Here is a 23,141-nt window from a genome sequence, read left to right as displayed (position 1 = left end):
GGCAGGTCGTCGCTGTCTTATGTTACCATCAATAGCACTCATAGAGACATTTTTCATTTGTATATGTCGCTGTTGGAAAATGCTGCAGTGTTCTTTGTGAAGAACCGAGAGGCTCAGGCGAAGCACTAGGCAAAAGGGGACAGGGATAGCTCAGTAGGTAGAGTGGTGGCCCCACGATCGGAAGGTTCGAATCCACTGAACGGCTACGAGGTACCCCTGAGCAAGGTACCGTCCCTACACACTGCTCCCCGGTGTGCCTGCTTAGTGCTGCCCATTGCTTTACTGAGTGAATGGGTCAAATGCAGAGAGAAATGTATTTTCCCCATGGGGATCACATTATTATTAGTAGTAGTAGCAGTAGTAGTAGTAGTAGTAGTAGTAATAAACTCATTTACATTAAATTACAATTAAAATAAATTTAAAAAGTGTAAATGCAGTAAACCCACACAGAAGGGGGGTGTACAAGAAGTTAGTCCTGCAAAACTTCAAGTCTTCCAAGTTTTAATTTGAACTCTGACACTGTGACACTGACCATCTTCCAGACTTGTTCTCTGCTTGTTCTCTGTGGCTGCCTTTACGCAGCTCTGCATCAGTAAGTATGTCGGCGGGCTCCGGGGAGTGCTGCTCTTTGATTTGAAACCACGAAGAAGTCGTCATTTCGCTGTGGAGACCATGTTGGCTGGTGGTGGTTAAGACGATGATACCCCCATGGCTAGTATCAGCTGGTTTTGTAGGGTTTTTATTGTGGGATCATAGTTTTACTGTAACACAGGTGGCACTAACACTAAATTATTGTTGTATTCTCACAACATCTCAAAACGGAGATGTATTATGTATTATTGAAACCGCATGTCTTTGTCTTTATATATATATATATATATATACATATATATATAGTCTACAACATTACTCTTTACATCAGGGGCCACAGTGGGCTCTCACACACCTTCCAGTGTTTTGGTTGTGAGTGTGTGTTTAACACTGAAATAAATGTGACAGAGACTTCATGCATTTCAGGCTGAACTGCTGAAAAGACGATTGAATCCCTCGAGAGTAAGCGACAGAGTGACGCTCATACTCAGTCCATCATTTTCATATTTATTTATGAACTCTCACGCAGGTGACTGCATGCACCCCCTGCAAGCGGATATGCAAATGTGTCCATGGGACACACACAGACATGCAGTTTACCTCATCTACCCCTTGTTTTACTCTCAGCAGATTACAGCTGGCTCCTTCTCATTAATTACCTACTAATTAACTGGCCAATCAACCAATAAAGCTAAGTGCACTGGATAAGCACTGACTTCCTTCCTCGTCCACAGTCCACCTGCTCAACCCACCCCCGCTCTTGCATGCACGCACACAAACACACACGCATACTGCCATCCATTCTGCATGTTGCCATGCCAACAGGGACCTAAGCCCCTCTGGTTGATGCTTGCAATCAAGGGTCTTTTTTCTGGTTTTCATACACACACACAAACCGACACAAACACACACATTAGGATTACGAGGACTGTCTGGTAGTTTCATTATATTTATATTTTCATTTCATTATTATTCACAGTTTTAGCTTCTTACTCGCTACTAAAAGCATCTAAAAAGGGCAGACATGTGTTTTCCTTTCATTAAATTGTTGAATAATTTCATTTACAACAAATAAGAAAGGATAGAATAGTGCAACGTTAGGAAGTATTCTGTAGACTGTATGTGAAGGAAAATGTCACCCGCATGCAGTGTTTTCCTTCATTCATTGATTTATTAATTCTTGCTTGTGCAGAGATAGTGGATTGTAGCACAAAAAAATAAACATCTATGTTCTGTTAGGCAGAGAGATTAATAAATGAGGCAATGTGTTTTTTCTATTGTTAATTCTAACACTTTTTTGAAGCAGCAAGTTCAATGGAAGCTTTGAAAATCTGAGCCGTATTCTCACGTAACTGCTGCCATCTAGCGTTCAGAAGGGAGTTTGTTTTATAAAGCTGACGTCATGCCTCGGAGGATGACGGGAGTTGGAGTCGGGACGGAGTCAGAGTACTTCCTGCTCCTACGAGGACGTCCAGGAAAATTTCCGTTGATACTAAGAAGTTTTTCTTTCACCTCGGAGAGCCAAAAGTTAATACATATACAGAGTAAGTGTGTATTTTTATAATTACACGAATGAGCTCACGAAGCGGTGAATATTTGGCTTATTTAACAAAGAAGCGGTGAAGTTTTGTCATCGGAACAATCGCTAATGCCACATAAGCTAGTCTTGACAGGGATGTTACACGGTACTTGTCTTTAATTTAATAATTTCAGGTGTTGTTATTAATAAATGTAACAATAAACACGTGTTACGAAAGGCAGAAGTGTGATGACGTGTGTTTAAAATTGTGGATAGGGAAGTTTAGCAGCTGTTTTAAGATACCTTCATCTGGCTGGTGTCGATTTCCTCAGCCGCTTACCATAATAGAGCTCAAGTTATAACAATAGCAAGCACTATGTCAGGAAGTTTGATCGAGTAAATAGAAGTTATTACAAAAAAAATCAATGGTGAAATCATGAATTGCTGAGATTTTTTTTCATCTTCATTTAAAATCTGAGCTTTATATGCTTGTTTGTCTTTCTGTTACATTGTGACTTTGTTGTTGTTCCAATGTGCTAGTCGGTTTTGTTTGGTCAAATGTGCTTGTTTGAACAATTTGCCACGCAGTAAAAAGTCTTTACCAGTAGAAATGTGCTTATGCTTTGCATGTAGCCAAAAGTCGAGTAAATGCTTAAAAAAAACAAAGAAATTAAAATCTATATTAAAAGTGATGCAAGTGGATTAAATACTTCTGCTGCTGTTTAAGATTAACTCTTACACTGAATAGTGTCATTCTCTGCCCTAATATATATGGACGACAGCCTGAATAGGGAACGATCCTATTCAGGCTGTCATCCATATATATTAGGGCAGAGAATGACACTATTCAGTGTAAGAGTTCATCTAAAGGTAATTTCGACCTAATTGAGTTCCCATTTAGGAGTCACATGAACTAAACGATTTGGGTGTGACAATGCCTCAGTCTCCGAGGGAACATGTTATTGTACACGCATTGAAATTGAAAAAAACAGATAAGCTTTGAGAAAGTTTGTATTAGAATGACAATCCAAAAACATCCTTGGGCAATAAGAAGACATAATTTATGTTAAGACCAACCAGTAAAGCATTTGTACCTTGTTTACCTTCCATATTTATTAAAACTTTTGTTTGGGTCTTCCTCAGATGTCTTTGATGGAACGTGGGAATGTCCGGCCAGTGACCGCTGTGGCCTGGGCCTCCAACTCTGGCACTTGCCCCAAAGATTTCACCCTTGTAAGAACAGAGATAGATTATAGATATTTCATTTTACTTAACTCCAACCACAAAGTTTGCAGGAGAATTACAATAAAATCTCTTGTCCTTGTTCTAGGGTCGCAATCACCTAGAGACTAGTTAGCAACTGCTTGGTGACCTCCAGTCTCTTGGGAAAAATTTGCATCCCCTTATTGGGTGCAAGTAGTTGCTGGAAATTGCTAGCAGTTGGTGGGAAATTGATAAGCTCCAGCAATACATGCAATCCATTGATTGCATTCAACAATTATTCGTGGTGAATCAGCTAGGATTACAAATCCGTTGCTGTCGATATACACAGAAATTCACTTGAACTACTTGCGTTTAGAGTCCAGCCAGAATCTTTTTGATTTTAAACAGAAATTCCTCCTGAAATAGTGATGTGGTTGCTGCAGATGCTCACTGCCCTTGTTTTTCTATAGGAATATAACCAAAATACAAGCCAGTTGAGTTGAGTCCCCTGTTCTAAAGAGACACATTGCAGTTGTGCTGAGTTGCACAGACTTGACTCAGATTGATTGTTACAAATTAGATGGGATTTACTTCCAAACCTTCGCTAATCTGTCTGATTGCATTTAGTCCCAGTCTGATCACAATTGTACTGAAACAGGTTGCCTCCACCAGGTGACCTGTGCAAAGGTGTTGCACACTCAACTTCTGGGTAACCAGACGGTCGCTGCAACAAAACAAGTCAGCGTGTTAAGTATAAATTACAAGTCACTGTGACAACCACAAGCTTTTTGGTGACACATCCTATCTGGGGTGGCTGTAGTTTAGGAGACAGAGCAGGTCACCGACTAATCGGAAGGTGGTAGTTCGATCCTCATCTGCTTCAGTCCGCATGCCAAATATCAACTCTGAAGGAGAACAGTTAAACAAATGTGCAATGATTCTTTTCTGTTGAATCCAAAATCCCAACTTTTAAACTGACTGACTCAAGCTGACTCAAATTTTCATGCTACTTGCTTATTTTGGAATAAATCAAATGTGTTTGTGATGCCACAGCTGTCTCACTGCATCTCCCTTTTTCTGCAGATCAGCCTCACAGAAGATGGAGCATCAGCAAATTTTACACGCACCTTTGGGATGAAGTCTGGATATTACCTCTGTTATAGCAAGGTGAACAAAAAATGCGAACTTATACATGTATTACCTTTATATTACCACAATACATCATTTATTTTTCTAAATTTTCCATAAATGCAGGACTCAGCAGGTGGTATGGTAGTGTCTGACATCCGGATTATTTCTGATAAGGACTCACTTCCTCATGGTTACTGCTTTATAGCTGAACATCTTGAGCCAAGTGAGCACACACACACATTCATACTTATTTAGCAGAATGCATCATATTCATTCACTTCTGACCTACCGTGTGATTGTTTGTCCAGAGGCCACAGTTTCCAAGAAAAAACGTGTGTGCGTACGCATCGTCCCAGTGGGCAGTGTGGAAACAGCTGTGTTGGATATCAAGCTGACAGCCAAAAGCAAAATGATGTTGCAGCATTACACATTTGTGGGGTACATTCAGATACATGGACTTTTGTCTTGGGCCTGTTTTATCAAAGCATTTTCATGAACTTTTATGAATATTATGTTGCATATAATTTGTCATTACATGCACTTTTTCTTCAGAGACATCCACGGCTATGTGCTGTGGTACAGAAAAGGTTACTTTTCTAAACCCACGCCTCAAGCCAAGCCCCGCAGTGTCAGCCTGGACATCCGCCAACTTTCCTTAGAGCAGCAGTCTCCTCCTCTACCCCTCAGACCTAGGTACAATGCCTATGTATATTTAAAATGGAGATGTTATTATCAAAATGTCACATGTCTCTTATTAGAAGTGTATATAGTTAAAAATTATAGCGATGTGACATTATTACAGCAAAGTGTATTATCTTGGAGGCGTTTTACTCTTGTGGTCGACATCTTATTTGTTTATCTTATTTATTTCTGCAGCAACCCTCCTCCTCCTCAATTGCCACCCAGCAGACTTAGTCACAGACGCCACACTCTTCAAACAAAGGATGAGTTAGACAAACCTGCTGATGGAAGCATCCATGGAATTACAGGTACCACGGGTCTCTCGTCACACAAAGGGCTTCTTATTTACGCTTCTCACCGCAGAGACCCACTCACCTAGGCATACTCTTATTCTCTGCAGCTCTAGATGGAGTTCCTTTCAGCCTCCACCCAAAATTTGAAACCCAGGCAAATGAGACGGTATGTTACAAGTTTTCAGTATTCAAGGGATGGATTCCAATGCCAAATACCGCTGACTTTCCTTTGTCATCCCAATTCTCTTTGACTATTTTTGTCTTAGAACTCGGATTTGAATATTCCCATAAAATCTCTCCAAGACATTGAAAATGAGGTAAGTTCTCATCTGATACTTTTTATTGGGTATATAAATTGAGAATATTGCCACATTGTTTTTTGATTATTTTTTTTCCCCAGTATAACTACACTTTCTCCGTGGAGGAAAATGCTGCCAAGAGGATCAGACCATCAGTACAGATGGCAGGGATCCCGTCAACTCAGTGATGCTTACACTTTGTCAAAGTTACAAAATAAAATGTTCTGTTATTCTGTTCTCTCCAGAGGGCATTTGCCAATCATGCTACAAGTAAAGGATAATCATCCCTACAGTTAGGTTTATATTTTCAGGCTTTAAAAGGTCTACTCCGGAGACCCCTATTTAAGTCTTGATCCAGATTTCCATTTTCAAGCGTTTAAAGTTTCTATCTGCCAAAGACAAGGCCTATTTTAGCAAGGTCCTAAATGTAAGTGCCTTTAAAAGTATAACGGCTCCTTTCTGGTTAAAGATGTTGTGAACATATGGCTTAAGTTCATTCTTTTCTTTAACACGCTTAATTTCCAAATTTAGAAAACGTCTGTGCCGACATACGAAGGTGCACCTTCATTTGCTCTGTTGTGTGGTGTCCAATACAGTTTACCGTTAGATATTTTTGAAGAATTGTACTAAGTGGCCTTAGTGAATACATTTTCCTACAAATGATGACTCATTAGATACACTAATATATCTCAATATAGACTATGGTGCATTTCTTATATGAAGAATACTATCATTTTTTTTTATTATTTCAAAAAAAATGTGTACATAAATATAAATATGTTATTTAAAGGTGAATATAGTAAATTGGATCATTTTTGAAACACTTTCTCTGTATATTAGTTACTTAAAGATTTGTGGTAATAAGGAGAGCTCATCACTTTTTTTGTTTGTTTTTTTAAGACCAAATATTTCATCAGTGTATAATGTCGTTTTACTATCTCTTTAACATGTGCTACATGGGGAAAATAAAAACCTGAGAACAATAAAGCATGTGTGTTGCTTTAAATACTATAACTTACAAAAACAAAAAACTGTCCAGAGGCACATGTGACCGGTTAAGCTTCAAGGCTTGTGAAAAGGCCTGCTGATATCGTGTTGTTCTAGATGACATACTATGGTTTCATTACAGCAGCAGTGAAGCTATTAGGAATTTATTATGTTGACGGTGTTGTGGTGGTTAGCAGTGTTACCTCACAGCAAGAAGTCTCCACCATCTGGTCGGTGCCTTTCTGTGTGGCGTTTGCATGTTCTCCCCATCTTTGTGTGGGTTCTCTCCAAGTCCTCTGGCTTCCTCCCACAATCCAAAGACAATTAGTGGCGTTAGGTTAATTGATGGTAATACATTTCCCTTAGGTGTGAGTGTGGATGGTTGTCTTTCTCTATGTGTTAGCCCTGCGATAGACTGGCAGCCCGTCCACTCCACCTCTTACCCTATAACAGCTGTGATAGCCGCCAGCTGAAGAGAATGAATGAATGGTTATTTTCCACTTTTCATGTAAAGAAAACAAAGAACCAGATTTTCTGGTTGGGTGACTTTCCAGCTTAATACTGCCACCTGCTGTCCTAAACCGGAGTTTTTTATGCTGAGGAGCTTCCTTTTATAATAAATTATTATCAGTCTGCATAAAAGGATTTTATTAAGCTGTAATGTTTCCTTTTACTTTTCCCTTTGTGTCCTTTGTATTCAAGGTGACAAATTGAAAAATTTATTTCTTAGCTGTTAAGTGAAAATACTTCCTATTTGGGAGCCATTTAAAATATTTTTTTAAAAACAAATGCACAAGGAAATATATATATATATATATATATATATATATATATATATATATATATATATATATATATATATATGCACATAGAGCTGCTCAGTCATGCCATGAAGCTTCTGGCATACAGTTTTTGTGCTGAAGTTAATGCCAGAGGCAGTTTGAAAGTTTGGCTTTATTAAGTCAGCAGAGTGTTGGTCATTTTAATGCACTATGCACCCCGACATTCAGTCACTCTGTTCTTTAAGGTTACGTGGTCTACCACTTCATGGCTGAGTTGCTGTGGTTCCTCAACGCTTCCACTTTGCATTAATACCACATACAGCTCACTGTGGAATATCTAGGAAGGAAGAAATGTCACACACTGGCTTGTTACAACAGTTACTGTAGTAAACCTGAATGCACTGAGTGCTCTAGAACCACCCATTGTTTCACAAATATTTGTATAGGCTAGGGCTGCTCAATTAATCGAATTTTAATCACGATTACGATCTGGGCTTTCAACGATCATTAAAAATGACTGAGCCGATTATTAGCCCCTCCCTCATTTATCCGCGACACCTTAAAGGCCGGTCCGTGAAAATATTGTCGGGCATAAACCGGTCCGTGGCGCAAAAAAGGTTGGAGACCGCTGATTAAGAGGACCCGAGGGAAGCTCGGAAAGCTAAGCAGAAGTTATTTGGAGAGTGACTGCCGTTGGTTGAAAAGAGAGTTTAAAAAAAAACAAACTTCAGTGGTGTTGCACACTATTTTATATTATTTTTTTAAAGTCATTGTTAACCCTTTAAAGCCGGTCAGAGCTGCATGCTCCGTTTTGCGTAACTATTTTTAAATCCCTGTAGAACCTGAACCGTGTAAGCTAGCGCAATAATTTGTTTTGCATATGAAACCGGAGGAGTTGTACTTACATCTGATGCCATCAGCTTGTCCTCGGTCACGGTTTCGTTCCACATATAGCTTTGCAAAAATTGCATAAAAAGCGCTTGCAGGAACAAAAACATAATATTCCAGAAACACGCTTTGCCGTTCCTATCAGCTGTTCGTAACACTTCCCACAGTGAAATGATGCACCTGCTGTTTTCTTTGCAAATTTGCATCATAGGATTGTTTTTTGTTTTTCCTGCAGTATATAAAAATTGCTGTATCTCCAAAATAAAACTATGAAGACACTCAAAATAAATTTCCTGTGGTGGGAAACTATTTTTTGCAACTTTGTGGTATTTAAAGTTTTGAGGGATAAGCCTCTTAAATTTCTCCAAGTAGAAATATATGTAAACAAAACAAAAGCGATTTTCAAATTTTTTTTGTAGTTTATTGCACTTTTTTGCAATTTATGTAATTACTATGCTGCATACATATTATTAAAATATGGGCTATAACAGTTGTATTGATGTATAGCAACTTGAAATGCTCCCACAAATGGCACTACAGCATGTAAAAAAAATAATATAAGCTCTGGTGGACTTGGTTCTATAGTAGGTCTTAAAGGGTTAAATAAATATCGTCAAATAATCGTGATCTCAATTTCAGTGAAAATAATCGTGATTATCATTTTTGCCATAATCGAGCAGCCCTAGTATAGGCAGACTGTATAGAAGGTGCTTGATTTTATACACTTGTGGCAATGGGACTGAAGAAATTAGTTTTTTCTGCTGCTAAGCTTCCTACTCTGCTGCAAACATTTTTAGTAGATATTACCAATAGTAATATTGGTTTTAAAACTTTGGTTATTTATTATTTCACAGACAAATTGCATTATGGGGACAGATGATCCTCTGAAGTGATCATTATAGGGTGCAGGTGAAAGAAAAGGTTATAAGTATCCTGAACAGCAGCAATGAATGTAATATAATATGATTAGATGGACACTTTTCATAATGAACATTTTTACATTGAAAGCTACTTCCAACTGTTCCCTTGTTCATAAGCAGTTTCTACAGCAGGTAATTCTGAATATTTTATTTGGCAGATTTTTGGATGCCCTTGTAGACAAAAACTACACAATTACTACACAATACCACTGCACAAATAAGCTACTTAAGTGTTTAAGTGTACCTCTGTTTGTGTAATATGTCTGTAATTGAGCTACACGTGAGCATTTCTCTGGATTTAGTCTTGTAATGGTCATTATGGTCATTTAAATTGTAATCCTGTTCATCTCTGTATTACTTTTTTGTTTTATTTCTGTCTCCAGTAGTTTGTTTGTTTTTTTAAACTTGTGTTGCTTTGGGGGTTTTTTCTTTTCTTTTGTTAAATTTTACGATGGTGACTGACTTTTTTTGTCCAACACATTTTCATGTTGGTCCTTTGTTAACTATGACAAAAATGAAATGAACTGTAGGACGGTTTGTCCATAAGCTTGGTGATGCCATTTATTTACAATATTACTTAAACTTTTATCACAATCAAGATGTCAGTAGTTGATTTTTATGTGATATTGGCAGTATACCAACACTGGACAGTCAGTCGCTGCACTTGGAAAAGCAAGACGCAAACCGCTGCAGTTTAAATTTACCTTTAACCCTGCTGATTCCCAGGTTATAGTTTGGCGTAGTTCAAATTATATAGTCGGTATTTTGCTCACTGCTCGTAGATTTGCAGCACTGCAGTCAGATTCTTGCTGGTCTGTTTGTTCTGCTTTCCGGAAAACGAGCTCTGATTCCAACCAGCTGTTTCCCGCCTCACATAGATCAGCTGCACACACACACACACACTCGTAGTAGGCGGAGGCAAGAAGCCACACACACACACACTGGAGGTAGCCCCATCAGCTGGGGAAAGCAACACAGCTTGAATTGTTATTTTTCTAACGCTTTTCTTCAGTCAAACCGAATTGAAAGCGGCTTTTTAGATGTAAGCTATTGGCAAGTACAGTGGGAGTTCTGCGAGGGAGAAACAAAAACCAACCGAACATCTATTTATTTTAACAAGGAGCGCAGGGGAGGGAGAAGAAAACAGCAAACACGGACTGAAGGTGGCTTTGAAAGCATGGAATATTTCATGATGCCGACAGAGAAGATACAGTCCTTACAACAGTTCAAGAAATCGGAGAAGGATGTTATTGGAGGTCTCTGCAGGTGCGCAAAAATGCAAACCATCGGTGTTGTTACCGAACTGCGTGAATAAATAACCTTTCGTGTAGCGCGTGTATGTGTGTGCGCTGCAGTCAGCCTTCATGTAGCATGCTGTTAGCTTCGCTGCCATGTCTTGGCAGCAGGAGCGTGGTTGTGGAAATTAGCAGCCAGTGCTTGTGCCAGTTGATGTTGTTAGAGACGAGGATATATGTAACATTTCACCCCCTTGCTTTTAAATACGCTGGCTGAATTGTTTGTAATAACTTATAATAAAGCATGTTTGTAACCGCCTGGCTCAGGAATATGTAAATCAGTGAGGTGAAATCGATACATTGCCGTCTAGAGCACGTGGTAGTTAACCCGCCGCTTTGCTGCTACACAACAAATCACGTTTGTAACGTCACCGTTGCCCAAAAAAACTGGCTATATTAACTAAATCGCTCGTGTGTGTCATCTATGTGTAGCTATGATGAAGTATGTGGTGTAAAATCGTGTCCGGGGATAAAAAATGCGTGTTTAAATACTGATCCGCGGCGTAGTCGTCGTTGCGTCTTGTGCTAAAATTAGCTTAGCGTGGCTAACTAGTTAGCTCTTACTGCGCACATCTTCCAGCCGTATGAAATACACACAGGCGTCTCATAACTCGTATTTCCCGAGTCGTTTAGCTAAAATACGTCGTTTGTTGTGTGGTGCGACAGTTATGAGTGTTTATCGGTTAAAGTTGGATCGATAACTTAAGTTCTAGCTTCATGCTAAATGGGGAAAGCATTGTTCTCTATGACGCCAGGGGGGCCTGTGGCGGAGTGGAGTCACGTTTCAGGGCTGCTACCGTGCAGACGCGCCCCCCGGCGGCCGTGCCGCAGGCCCGCAGCTCCCGGCAGCGTCAGCAGACAACAGCTGGTTTTATGTCTGAGCTACAAACCCCGGCGCGTTCAAGTCTGTGGGAGAAATGCGGTGTTTCTTCCCGAGTCGACGTAAACACCCCTATAATTTGTGTCAAACGTTAATATGAAACTGAATGTGTAGAAACAGATCTTTTTGTTTAGATAATTATTTTTTTGCCTTTGATATTCACAGTTTTGGTTGTTAATCTGTTATTCTTTAGTCAATCGTTCACTTTTTTTGTAGCCAAAGAAAAGTCTTTGTGTGCTTAAACATTGGTCTAGATATGGTACAGAATTTCCGCGAATAGTTTTTCCTAACACCAAGGAAAGAAATGGCAGGCAAAAAGACAGTTTTTATCTAAAAATTAACGTTTTAGGATATTTACCTAACCAAAGATGTCTTCCTCGTGTCTAAATTTATAAAAGTGAAAGTAAATAATGCATAATTTGCATATTTCACTCTAGAACTAGACCCTCCGGATCTAATACGATATTTTAAATATGTATAAATCTAAGTAATAGAGAAAGATTACTGATTATATGTTAATATCACAGTTAATGTTCACTAAATGTTGTTAAGTTGCAAGCTTTACAATTTGATTGGCACATGCCTGCCTACTCTTTCATTTTTTGTAGGACAGACATGTTTACAACTATGTGAGCCGTGTGTTTGGTCTGACCTTTTAGGCCTAGTAAAACATCACAGATCTGGTTCTTCAGGTTTGCTGCGGAAGTCTGACTTGAATGGTTCACTTATTTTTCCCTCTGAGTAAATATGTCAGAAGGTTTTGTTACCATGATATTCATACTCATGCTCTACAAGTGCTTTAAGGGGCAACGAGTTCAGATGAATGCCCTGTAAAGTTCCAGGTAAAAGGTTTCAGATTGCAGCTAGTTACAGACTTTATTGTCCCAGTGTGTCATTTTAACCCAGAATACATATTTGCTCAGATCTAATGCTAACCTTAATTATGTTTGAAAGGGGAACTTACGCTTTCTTGGTGACTTCACGACACAGTCATGATCATCTTCTTCATTTGACCTCTCTCCTTCAGCCTGGCCAACATCCCCCTCAGTCCAGAGACTGCTCAGGACCAAGAGAGGCGAATTCGCAGGGAAATCGCTAATAGCAACGAGCGCCGGCGTATGCAGAGCATCAACGCAGGATTCCAGTCCCTGAAGACACTCCTGCCGCACACCGACGGGGAGAAACTCAGCAAGGTGCTCCAAACGTGCACACATTGACACACACACACACGTGCGCGTGCACAGTGTTGTTCAATTAACCAAATGTTGGCACAGCAAGAATACAAAGTGACTCGGCACAAATGCGCAAAGGAGGGAATAAAGTTAATTTGTGCCTGTTTTTGCACTAATATCACATCTGCTCTAGAGTTCAGCTTTTGTTTTTTTCCCCACTTTCAGGCGGCCATCCTGCAGCAGACAGCAGACTATATCTTCACCTTGGAGCAGGAAAAGACGCAGCTTCTGGCACAGAACAATCAGCTCAAGCGCTTCATCCAGGTAACAGCATGTCTCCCTGTTTTTCTTTTCTTTTTTTCTTTTTTTTTTACATAAAATGTTCTTAAGTATAAAATGGGGTTGAATTCATGTCAGTGTCACACAGATGAGATACTGATCTGTTATACAGAATATATATTATCTTACATGAGTACTAATGGTGTGTTTTTGGGGCCAAAACAATCCTTATGGTTTTGTCTTCAGCTCAGGTTCCTCCCCAGGAGGAGACTTGAATGTAGAATTGATCCAGATCACTGACATGTACAACAGAATTTAGAGAATATATAAGACATATTTTTTTCAGTAGACTTTCAGTCAAAAACATGCATTGTTTTTCTGTTAAGGAGGAGCTCTGATAGTGTGTGAGCTCTGTGTGACCATTGGCCTGATTAAAAAATAATAGTTGTTTATTCAACAATGGCAAAATTGTGTGTCCACAAGAGCAGATACCGTTTTTACCCCTCAGACGTAAAAGGCTGATGGGGAATTGTCCTCCTGCCGGGCAGCATGGACACATAAGTCTGGTGAATGCCATAACTTGAGAACAAGGAAATGTAGAATTTTGAAAATGATACTATAGGTGTAATTATTACGAGGCTGAGGGGTAGCACTGGCGGGCTCACACACACACACACACACACACTGGGAATCTTTACAATACTGACATACAGCAAATGAATGATCTAGCTTTGCTTTAACCCTTTAAAGCCGGTCGGAGTGGACACGCTCCATTTTGCGTAACTATTTTTAAATCCCGGTAGCACTGCAACCACGTAAGCTAGCGCAATACTTTTTTTTTGCATATGAAACCGGAGGAGTTGTACTTACATCTTATGCCATCAGCTTGTCCTAGGTCACAGTTTCCTTCCACATATAGCTTTGCAAAAACTGCATAAAAAGCACTTGCAGCAACAAAAACACAATATTCCAGAAACGGGCTTTGCCGATCCAATCAGCTGTTTGTAACACTTCCTACGTCCATCAGTGTGAACTGTCACTTGTCTTCCATGTCCTGCCCGAAACCGGAAGTGACGTCGTTTTGCGGAAATGTAGTTTTTTACCATCGTGGCCTTATGAGCCTATACTTGTGTTTTTAAAAGTTATGTTTGACTTTATGACTTTCTGTGTCGTTTCTGGGATGCTGAGGACTCATATTGCACTGCTGGAAATATTTTATTTTGATGCATATGCTGTTATTTTGCAAATTTGCACTATAATATATTTTTTCATTTTTCCTGCAGTATATGAAAATTGGTGTATCTCAAAAATAAAACTATGAAGACACTTAAAATAAATTTCCTTTGGTGGGAAACTAGTTTGTGCAACTTTTTTGTATTTACAGTTTTGAGGGATAAGCCTCTTAAATTTCTCTAACTAGAAATATATGTTAAAAAATCAAAAACGATTTTAAATTTTTTTGTAGTTTATTGCACTTTTTTGCAATTTATGTAATTACTATGCACTTAATGCAGACAAATTATTAAAATTTGGGCTAAAATGGTTGTATTGATGTATAGCAACTTGAAATGCTCCAAAAAATGGCTCCACAGCATGTAAAAATATACTATACGCTCTGGCGGACTTGGTTCTATGGTAGGTCTTAAAGGGTTAACTTGTTAACGGAAGTAGGCTGACAGCTATGTTAAATCTCAATATTTGATGGTTCAATATTTTATTGTACCCTCCACACACAGTCAAATTTTTCACCCAACAGAAACAGCTAAGTTAAGGGGAAAACGAGTGTCTCTGCAAGTGCAGTCACATTATGTTGTAATTTAAAGATTAGCCCAGTGGTCGGAAATCTCCTCCCTTTGTTTGATGGATCAGTAGATTTAACTCACACAACCAGTTGGTTGTAGTTGCTCGTGCACATCCAGTTGCGTCGGTTGCAAACGTGAAGAGATGCAACATTAAACTATAGTGAGGCAGAATCGGGTCATTTTGATTCTGATTAGAGATATTAATTTAATGCATGAAAGGGGAAATGAGCTAAATGTTGCTTTGACTGGAGAGCTATTGACAATAACTTTGACCATCATTGATTGCACAACACAGACTGGTCATTTTCTTCAAAGGTATTAGACAGTAGTGTAAGCAGACAGTGTATTAGATATAGTGTTAGTAATAGAGATGGGAGGCAGTCTTAATTGAGTCCCTCCACCAATTTCAGTTACTCGAGTCACTATTTGATGACTCCTGAAGTGAAGATTGGCAAATAAAGTGGTTGGAAAAAGTTAACCGACTTGAAAACGCTCAGTGAGAGGAAGCTAACCTGAGAGCTAATAAATAAAAACAAAACATTTCATTTTATAAATACAGATGCACACTGACAACACAGAAATTCAGCTTTTTGAGTGTTGCAGAATCACTTCAATTATTGTGAGCAGCAGATTACACCAATACCGAGTTGGTCTGTGATTCTTACCTATAGTCAGTTGTTAAGTTTTTCATCTTACACCTTTGTCATTACAGACAAATTGTAACTTCCTGTTTAGCTTCATGGAGTTACAGTTGTAGCCAAACTTAGCTTGAATTAGTTTTTTGCACATTTAAATGTATGTTTACTGAAGTCATTTTTTTACCTTCCCATTGGTTCACACTGCCTCTTTGATCAGGTCAGCATAGGCACCATGTGTTGTTTTAAATGGAGAAGAAAATTACACCAATCGTGTTGTTTCACATTTAACCGAATGTGGTTTCCTTGTCGTTACAGGAGTTAAGTGGCTCATCGCCTAAAAGGAGGCGAGCAGAGGAGAAGGATGAAGGGATTGGGTCTCCAGACATGTTGGAGGAGGAGAAGGTTGAAGAGCTGAGGAGGGAGATGTTAGAGCTGCGGCAGCAACTGGACAAGGAGCGCTCGGCTCGCATGCAGCTGGAGGATCAGGTGAGGTTAAAGCAGGGAGTTGGAAGTGAAGGTGGAAAAGAAATATCCTTTTCCTTCCGTGTTATTATGTGTATTTAAAAGACATTTCACTTTCTTGCTGTCATTACAAATAAGAGAGAACGTTTGATTCGAAAGAAAAGGTACAAAAATAGGACTGTTAATTTACCCAGGCTATACAAATAAGTTCGTTTACACCTTCAGGCTACAAAATAGTCTCAACTACTGGTCGTGATATCATATTATAAAATCTTCAGCTTGTGGGGCTGACAGATTTTCCGGTACTCGAGCCGGTTCCTCATAAGCTCACATCCTGGATCGACCTGAAGAGCAGGTTGAGACAAAGGAAGTGGGACAGGTGCAGAAGACAAACAAGACTTTAATTACGTTGTTTAAGTGGAAGGTAAACATCAGAGGAATACATGGCAGTTATGTGTCTTGGACACTTTTTTCTTTTTCAGACAGTCATTATGTTTCCAGTGGAAACACTGTGTTGATATTACAGTGTTAAGATGAAGTTTCCCATTAGAGTATTTATTTGACAAGAATGCTGGGATATATTTTCTGTTGCTCTTAAAATTGTCAGTCTATCTTTGGTTGATGTAATTGTGTGCATTGTGTAGGTGCGCTCTCTGGACACTCAGCTGCACCCAGAGCGTCTGAAGGTGATCACCCAGCAGGTGGAAGAGGAGCATGCACTCATCCAGAGCCAGACCCTGCTACGGCTACACCAGATCCACGCTGTGGACAGACAGACACACAGTCCACAGGTTAGAAACAAACATGCTCAAAACTTAATGTGTACCTGTGCTACTGTTTCTGAACTGGAAGAGGCGGCAGATTGCTCCAACAGCCTCTGAAGTGGCCAATATTGTATGGAGCTCAGCTGTGATGTGGGCATATGTATTTATGGAATGGAAAACACACTTTGATGTCTGTTTTATAAATATTTTGTGTGTTCCTCTAGGTGTTGGCTTCTCCCCCTGCCCCCACCCACCACCCCACGGTGATAGTCCCAGCTCCAACACTAACCCAGCACCCCCACCATCACGTCACAGTGGTCACCATGAGCCCATCAGCCCACACCAGCACGGTGTCCACCTCTAGACAGAACCTGGACACCATTGTGCAGGTTTGAACTTTTTTCACTTTAGAGGATCCTTGCTGATTAGGCATTGACATTGCATTACTTTACATTTTCACACTGCAGTATTTACTAGGCAGGTTTTGGGTGTCTGACACGTTCAATGTGTGTTCAGCAGCCCTGAAAAACGTCTGTGTGGTGCTCGATGTTATTTGAGTAGACTCCAAGGCAACCGAAACGAGCATTTTCCTCGGCTCAAATAATGTTTCTGCAGTGGTCCTACAGACAGGTTTGAAGACCTGTGTCTACATATTATAGTTTACTGTCACCAGGGGGCAGTGTTACAAACAACTGGTCTGCGGTAGGGATGGGTGCCGAAACACCAAGTATTACTGACCCTGAGGCAAAACTATTAAAGACCGGTGTGTCAGTAAAATCTGACGTTATTGTTATTTTACATTTTATCTGACACCATCATTACTAATTGAGACATTAATCTGACATGCATTTTGGCTATTTCCTGTCCAGAAGAGAATTCTCTGCCTCTGAGCTTAGATGTGAACGGTGGTGTAGCTCTGCGTCACACATGCGTGTGCATGTGTGAGGCAGAACTCACTTCACTAGAGTCCATGCTGACAGCGATTGTTGCCCTGGAAAGGAAAAAACATGAAAACACTAAACTAATTTGTGTCACATTCAGACAAAGAAAAGCAAAGTTTTCTCCTTTTTAGCTCATAGTTCATCTGCTGCTGTCAAGTTATGTAAGACTAGCACCCTGAAACATGCACACAATTGTCGTAAGTTATCAGTTATCTTATCTAAAACATGAAAGTGGTTTAATGATTAAATGATCAAAGTAATTACTAACAAGCTGATTGTTATGCATTCAGTCCCAGGTCGTCAAAACATCCTCTTAGCCATTACTTTCGATTCCTAATCCCAAATCCTCAAATTCAGTTTCAGATCACTCAGTGATTTGGAACTCAAACTAATGTCACTGCACAATAACTTGTCTTAAAAAGCCCGCAACATCTGTTCAGTGCAGAGGTTTGAAATTTTTAAAATATTGGATGCAGTGTACATGGACTTAATTTACAGTGTATTGTTTATCCATCCATCCATCTTTTTCCACTATATCCGAGGCCGGGTCGCGGGGGCAGCAGCCTAAGCAGAGAAGCCCAGACCTCCCTCTCCCCAGCCACCTCCTCCAGCTTGTCCGGGGGAACACAAAGGCGTTCCCAGGCCAGCCGAGAGATATAATCTCTCCAGCATGTCCTGGGTCTGCCCCGGGGCCTCCTCCCGGTGGGACATGCCTGGAACACCGTGCCCAGGAGGCGCCCAGGGGGCATCCTTGTCAGATGCCCGAACCACCTCAGCTGGCTCCTTTCAATGTGGAGGAGCAGCGGCTCTACTCTGAGCCCCTCCCAGATGGCTGAACTTCTCACCCTATCTCTAAGGGAGAGGCCAGCCACCCTTCGGAGGAAGCTCATTACCGCCACTTGTATCCGCGATCTCATTCTTTCGGTCACTACCCACAGCTCGTGGCCATAGGTGAGGGTAGGGACGTAGATCGACCGGTAAATTGAGAGCTTCGCTTTTACTCTGAGCTCTCTCTTCACCACAACGGACCGGTACACCAATCCGTCTGTTGATCTCTGGCTCCCTTCTCATGTTTAATTATTATAAATTCATTATATTTTATGTTTATATTTTGAGGGTTCTAGACAGATGATAAATGACAAAATCATATATGATCTGATAGGAGTTATGTTAAAGTACCAGTTCAATAGCATTACCACTAAGAGTAGTAATGCTGTTACAGTGGTGTCAGTCCTTAGTCTGTGGGCTGCTTTTGCTTGTTCTTGGTCCTTGCCAGCTGCAGCAGAGAACATACAAAGAGCTGAAGTGAAACCGACTGTTTGAAAACAATGAAAAGTGTCCGCTGCGGTCACCATCTGTGCTTCTCATGCTCCATTTTATCATCTTCTGACATCCTGTTTGGAAGGAACTTGGCCATCGCTCCATTCCTTGTTCCAGCCCACTTCTCAACCAGTCAGCATACACATACTGTCATGCTTGTCGAGCTACATGCTGTTGCGTCATTGGAGGACTGCATGCAACCACATTTGTGCTGGTTGCATACCCCTCTGCAAAGTCAAAAACCTACAAAAATAAACACGCGTGTTACCATAAAACAAGCATTAGCCTGATTGCCAATGTTGGGTTAAGTGAAGCCAGATAATAGAAAGAGAGCCTGGGTTTGTTGAGCTTGATTCATAGTGCACGACCCAGGTCTCTATGCTTGTCTGCATGTTAAAACAAAAGGTTCAAGCAGACTAACTAGCCTGATCTTCATGGGTCTTTACTGCAATGGAGAGGAAAAAATAACTTCTGTGTACTTTGTATGGAAAGCTGCTTTTGCTTGTTAGTCTGTTTATTGCCTCATATTTAAAGTATACTTTCTTACCTTCCCAGGCCATCCAGCATATCGAACGCACTCAGGAGAGGAGAGCCAGCGCTGAGGAGGAGCAGAGAAGAGCTGTCATTGTAAGCCCCGCCCACATCGCCATGGACACCGCCTGCTCTGACACAGACACTGACACAGAGGGGGAGGACAGTTCAATGAATTGATCCATCCCATGAACTCTCTCTCTCTTTTACTCTCCCTCACACACACACACACACACACACACACACACACACACACACACACACACACACACACACACACACATAAATACCTTTTCACTGTAAGATTCCCTCCAGGAGGTTGACTGCTTTTTGACAGAAAAAAAAAAGGAGAAAAAAAAAACGTCGTCTTTGGCATTATCCAAACTCCTAAAATCCAATGGTTAAGCTCTGTGTCAGTCTTGTACTGTAAAATCTCTTAATATTGAAAACATAGGATGGTCAGCGTGCAGAGGAGACACTGTGGGATCTCTCGAGGCTGTCTTTCAATGGCAGAGCCGGTCTGTGACTATTATGAAACTTGAGGGTCTTCTAGTGTAAAAAGCTATCAGCATCAGTCCGCCCTTCATTTTGTGTTTACGCGTCGCAGTAATCCATCGTCACTGGCACACCGGCAGTATTACTTGTGCTTCAAACTGATGGGAGTCAGTGTAACAGAGAGCTGAATGTATGATCGCAATAACCGAGCAGCTCTCAATTCTGAAACTCAAACTACAGCTGAAGCAGTTTCGAAATGCCAGAATTTGGAATGAAATTCACCTAATTACAAGTTTAATTTGAGGATACTCGCTTAAAGAAATTGTCTGATTTTACTTGAAAGAAAAAATGCTTTTAATGTCTAAATAAGCCCTTAAAATAAGCTCTTGATCAATTTACTTTGGTCGTCTTTTTGGTTATGTTTTTGTTAACTTTATGTCAGCGTTACTGAATACGGAAGGTGAACAATTTCTTAAATTGAATTTATCAAATTGGAGGTTTATCAGGTTTTTACAGGGAACCGGGGTCCCTGAGGGGATTTTTTTAAATTTTATTTTATTTTTTTTAAACAGATTCTGATTTCAGTTTTGAACCAGCCGCCATCAAATGTTGGTTTATCGCTCGAAAATATTAACCAACGTTCACGTCTGGTGTTAATTTATGATCGCTCCCAGACAATTTGACTGAATCAGATTTTTTTTTCTTCTTTTTTTTAATTGTAAATGAAAATATGTGAAGTTTAGCTGATGCGATTTGGATGATTCATATGCTTGCACTGCATGCAGGCTTCTGGTGTTCCTCCAAAGACTATCTAAGTCTCTTTTAGTCCTGGTTTATTAATTTCAGTGACTATGCACTAACGTTTTTTGGTATTTATGCAATTCCATCTTCATTACATTTGTTGGTGTCATTTCTACATGAGGTGAAGATCTCTATGCACCGTCAATAGGTGGTCACGCGCCTACAGTATATGTATGAAACTTGATGAGCTTGTGTCAAAGAATGTAGTCTCTACTTGCAAGGTGCTCTTTTGATAACCCTGGTGCTCTGCTGATGAGCAGTGAGCTGAGGCCAAAACCCTTCATGTAACCGTTAATCACATTTCCTACAGATCCTGTTTTTTGTTTGTTTTTTTTTTTGTTAAATATTTGTCATTTACACACTTTGAACATGCTCAGAGTGTAGAGCAGGGATGGGTTTTCAGGGTTGCTCACACGCAGAAATGAGCAGCTTTAGGTGGGGAAAACTGAGCAAACAAATCAGATCATTGTCAGTTTTCAGGGCATCAACATTGGCTACAAAAAGGGCAAAAACACTGTTTGGTAAAATGTAAAATTGATACAACACCCAGCTACAATCCCTCCATTTGTCTGTCTCAAAAAAGCACCAAGTCTGTCCACCTCATGTTACTTTGTTCACATTTCTTGGGAATTTGACTGGAAACCCCTGCTACAAGCCTCTCTCCTGTCATACTCAATTTGATACGCTGACTTGATGCTGTAAACATTCCCTTTTCTTGGATTTGTATCTGTCTTTTGATCTCTTGTATGTTCTGTTGCCAACGGAATGCATATTACTAATCGGCATTTTCTCTCGTCTGAAGTAATCTTTTGTTATGACATTTTGTTTATTTCTTGCGGGGTCTTTATTTTTTTATTTTTTTTTATTTTTTTTTTTCATGAACACATGACTGATGCGTTCAGTGACACTGTCTTGTGTAGGATGTGTGGACACTAGTCACTCCCAGGCATCAGGTTAGACTAGACTAGCATTTTCATGCCAAACGTGGGGTATTTTTCATATTTTGTTTGTGAAACTTTGTTAAAGGGTTTGGTGTTGCTCTGACATATGACAACAGCCTGATTTTAATCTGGGCTGTTGTTGGTCAGAGAAACTCTTACGCCCAAATGTTTCTGTACATTGTGTTGCAGCACTGCTGTTTTTTGGTGGAATTTGACATATTTGATATGAAGCACTTGCTGTTCTTTAATGCCTGAATCAGCTTTCAGGAAGGGTTGTTTTGTTTTGTTTTTCTCCCCATACGCTCTTTGCTGTGACGCAGTTCAAAATCTTTAATTTGTCTTGCTTTTCATTTTTTAAGTGACAAGCCTTTTATATTGTGATTTTAAGTTTTGTTTTTTGTTCTGCATCAGTCCAGGTCGATGAGAAGCTGTTATATTTTGTTTATAAAAAAAAAAAAGAAAAACCTTGGGTAAACAGGCCTTTGTAAAGACGAAAAAATAAAAATTTGTACTTTTTTATTACACTCCCTCTGTTTGGTTGCTTTTATTCATACATACGACCATTTCTGCCCACCAGGTGGTGATAATGAGTGACTATTACTGCTGCGCAGAGTTCAAATTGGTGATAGAAGATGTGGCACATACACATGTGCACTGCAACAACGTGCAAAAATGATAAAATATTGTAGTGTACTATTTGTTTTGACAGATTTAAATGCAGTCCGCTACGTATTTGTAGTAGGACAGTAGTATTTGTCATTCTATTAAAGTAACTTTATAGCACCATTAAAAGATGCATAGTGTACAAGAGCTTTGTAGTCTATTTGAAGGAAGTCAGTGAATCTGAGTGGCTTTTCTGAATGTTTAAGTTAAAATGAATTATATTAATTTTGACACAACTTTTAGGGGTTGGTTATTAGTGGCAGATTGGCTCGTCTGAGTATTTCAGTATTTCTGAGATTTTGCCACACAACCATCTGCAGGGTTTACAGGGGATAGTTTGACAGAGGATAAAATCCAGTGAGTGTCAGTTCTCTGTGCAGAAATGCCCCATTGATGTCAGAAGATGGCCAGACTGCTTTGAAGAGCAGTAACTTGAAAAGCCACTTGTTAGAAGCAGGGTATGCAGAAGAGCATCTCTGATCATACAACACATTGAACCTAGAAGCAGATGGGCTGCAGTAGCAGAAGACCACACTGGATCCCACTCTTGTCATGTAAGAACAGAAAACCAAGGCTACAGTTACAGCTTCACGAAAATTGGAACAATGTTTCCTGGTCTGAGTCTCAAGGTCTATGTCAGCTGGATGACAGTCAGGATTTGTGTGTAAACAACATGAAACCCTGGATTCACCTTGCCTTCTATCAGCAGCTCAATCTGGTGGGGGTGTAAAACGGTGTGGGGATATTTGCTTGGCACACTTTGGACGCCTTAATACCAAATGAGTGCTGTTTAAATCATTGTTGATGCCAACCGTGTCCATCCCTTTCTAACCACAGTGTACCAGTCATCTGATGACTGCTAC

General features: G+C 40.0%; 2 protein-coding genes across 4 annotated transcripts; both read left to right on the top strand.

Moving 5' to 3' along the window:
- The first annotated feature begins 2,001 nt into the window (after positions 1–2,001).
- On the top strand, positions 2,002–6,704 carry mvb12a (multivesicular body subunit 12A). Its single transcript, XM_085459939.1, has 10 exons — positions 2,002–2,135; positions 3,254–3,343; positions 4,397–4,480; positions 4,568–4,667; positions 4,753–4,882; positions 4,997–5,137; positions 5,321–5,433; positions 5,526–5,584; positions 5,685–5,735; positions 5,819–6,704. Exons 2-10 carry the CDS (start codon positions 3,254–3,256, stop codon positions 5,903–5,905), a joined length of 855 nt encoding a protein of 284 aa, XP_085316065.1. The 5' UTR covers positions 2,002–2,135; the 3' UTR covers positions 5,906–6,704.
- Positions 6,705–10,179: 3,475 nt separating this feature from the next.
- On the top strand, positions 10,180–22,139 carry LOC146708169 (transcription factor AP-4-like). Of its 3 annotated transcripts, none has more exons than XM_085459937.1 (7): positions 10,180–10,560; positions 12,497–12,662; positions 12,867–12,965; positions 15,676–15,846; positions 16,467–16,613; positions 16,811–16,975; positions 19,403–22,139. In XM_085459937.1, exons 1-7 carry the CDS (start codon positions 10,472–10,474, stop codon positions 19,556–19,558), a joined length of 993 nt encoding a protein of 330 aa, XP_085316063.1. In that variant the 5' UTR covers positions 10,180–10,471; the 3' UTR covers positions 19,559–22,139. The 3 variants fall into 3 exon arrangements, with proteins under 3 accessions (XP_085316063.1, XP_085316062.1, XP_085316064.1); XM_085459936.1 differs by lacking the exon at positions 10,180–10,560 and adding an exon at positions 10,638–11,531; XM_085459938.1 differs by lacking the exon at positions 10,180–10,560 and adding an exon at positions 11,538–12,311.
- Positions 22,140–23,141: the final 1,002 nt, after the last annotated feature.

This window comes from Copadichromis virginalis, linkage group LG6 (genome assembly GCF_057382275.1).
Source record: "Copadichromis virginalis isolate Kocher_CV1m ecotype Utaka linkage group LG6, C_Virginalis_male_GT1.1, whole genome shotgun sequence".
Taxonomy (NCBI): Eukaryota; Metazoa; Chordata; class Actinopteri; order Cichliformes; family Cichlidae; genus Copadichromis; species Copadichromis virginalis.
This window is presented reverse-complemented; position numbering and strand designations above follow the sequence as displayed.

Bases quoted from the DNA above. Each gene is read 5' to 3' on its own strand.
- mvb12a (XM_085459939.1), top strand. From the start codon at position 3,254: ATGTCTTTGATGGAACGTGGGAATGTCCGGCCAGTGACCGCTGTGGCC. The intron at 5,138-5,320 runs GTACAATGCCTA...TTATTTCTGCAG, and splicing joins CCTCTACCCCTCAGACCTAG to CAACCCTCCTCCTCCTCAAT. The intron at 5,585-5,684 runs GTATGTTACAAG...TTTTTGTCTTAG, and splicing joins AAACCCAGGCAAATGAGACG to AACTCGGATTTGAATATTCC.
- LOC146708169 (XM_085459936.1), top strand. From the start codon at position 11,314: ATGGGGAAAGCATTGTTCTCTATGACGCCAGGGGGGCCTGTGGCGGAG. The intron at 12,966-15,675 runs GTAACAGCATGT...TTGTCGTTACAG, and splicing joins AGCTCAAGCGCTTCATCCAG to GAGTTAAGTGGCTCATCGCC. The intron at 16,614-16,810 runs GTTAGAAACAAA...GTGTTCCTCTAG, and splicing joins GACAGACACACAGTCCACAG to GTGTTGGCTTCTCCCCCTGC.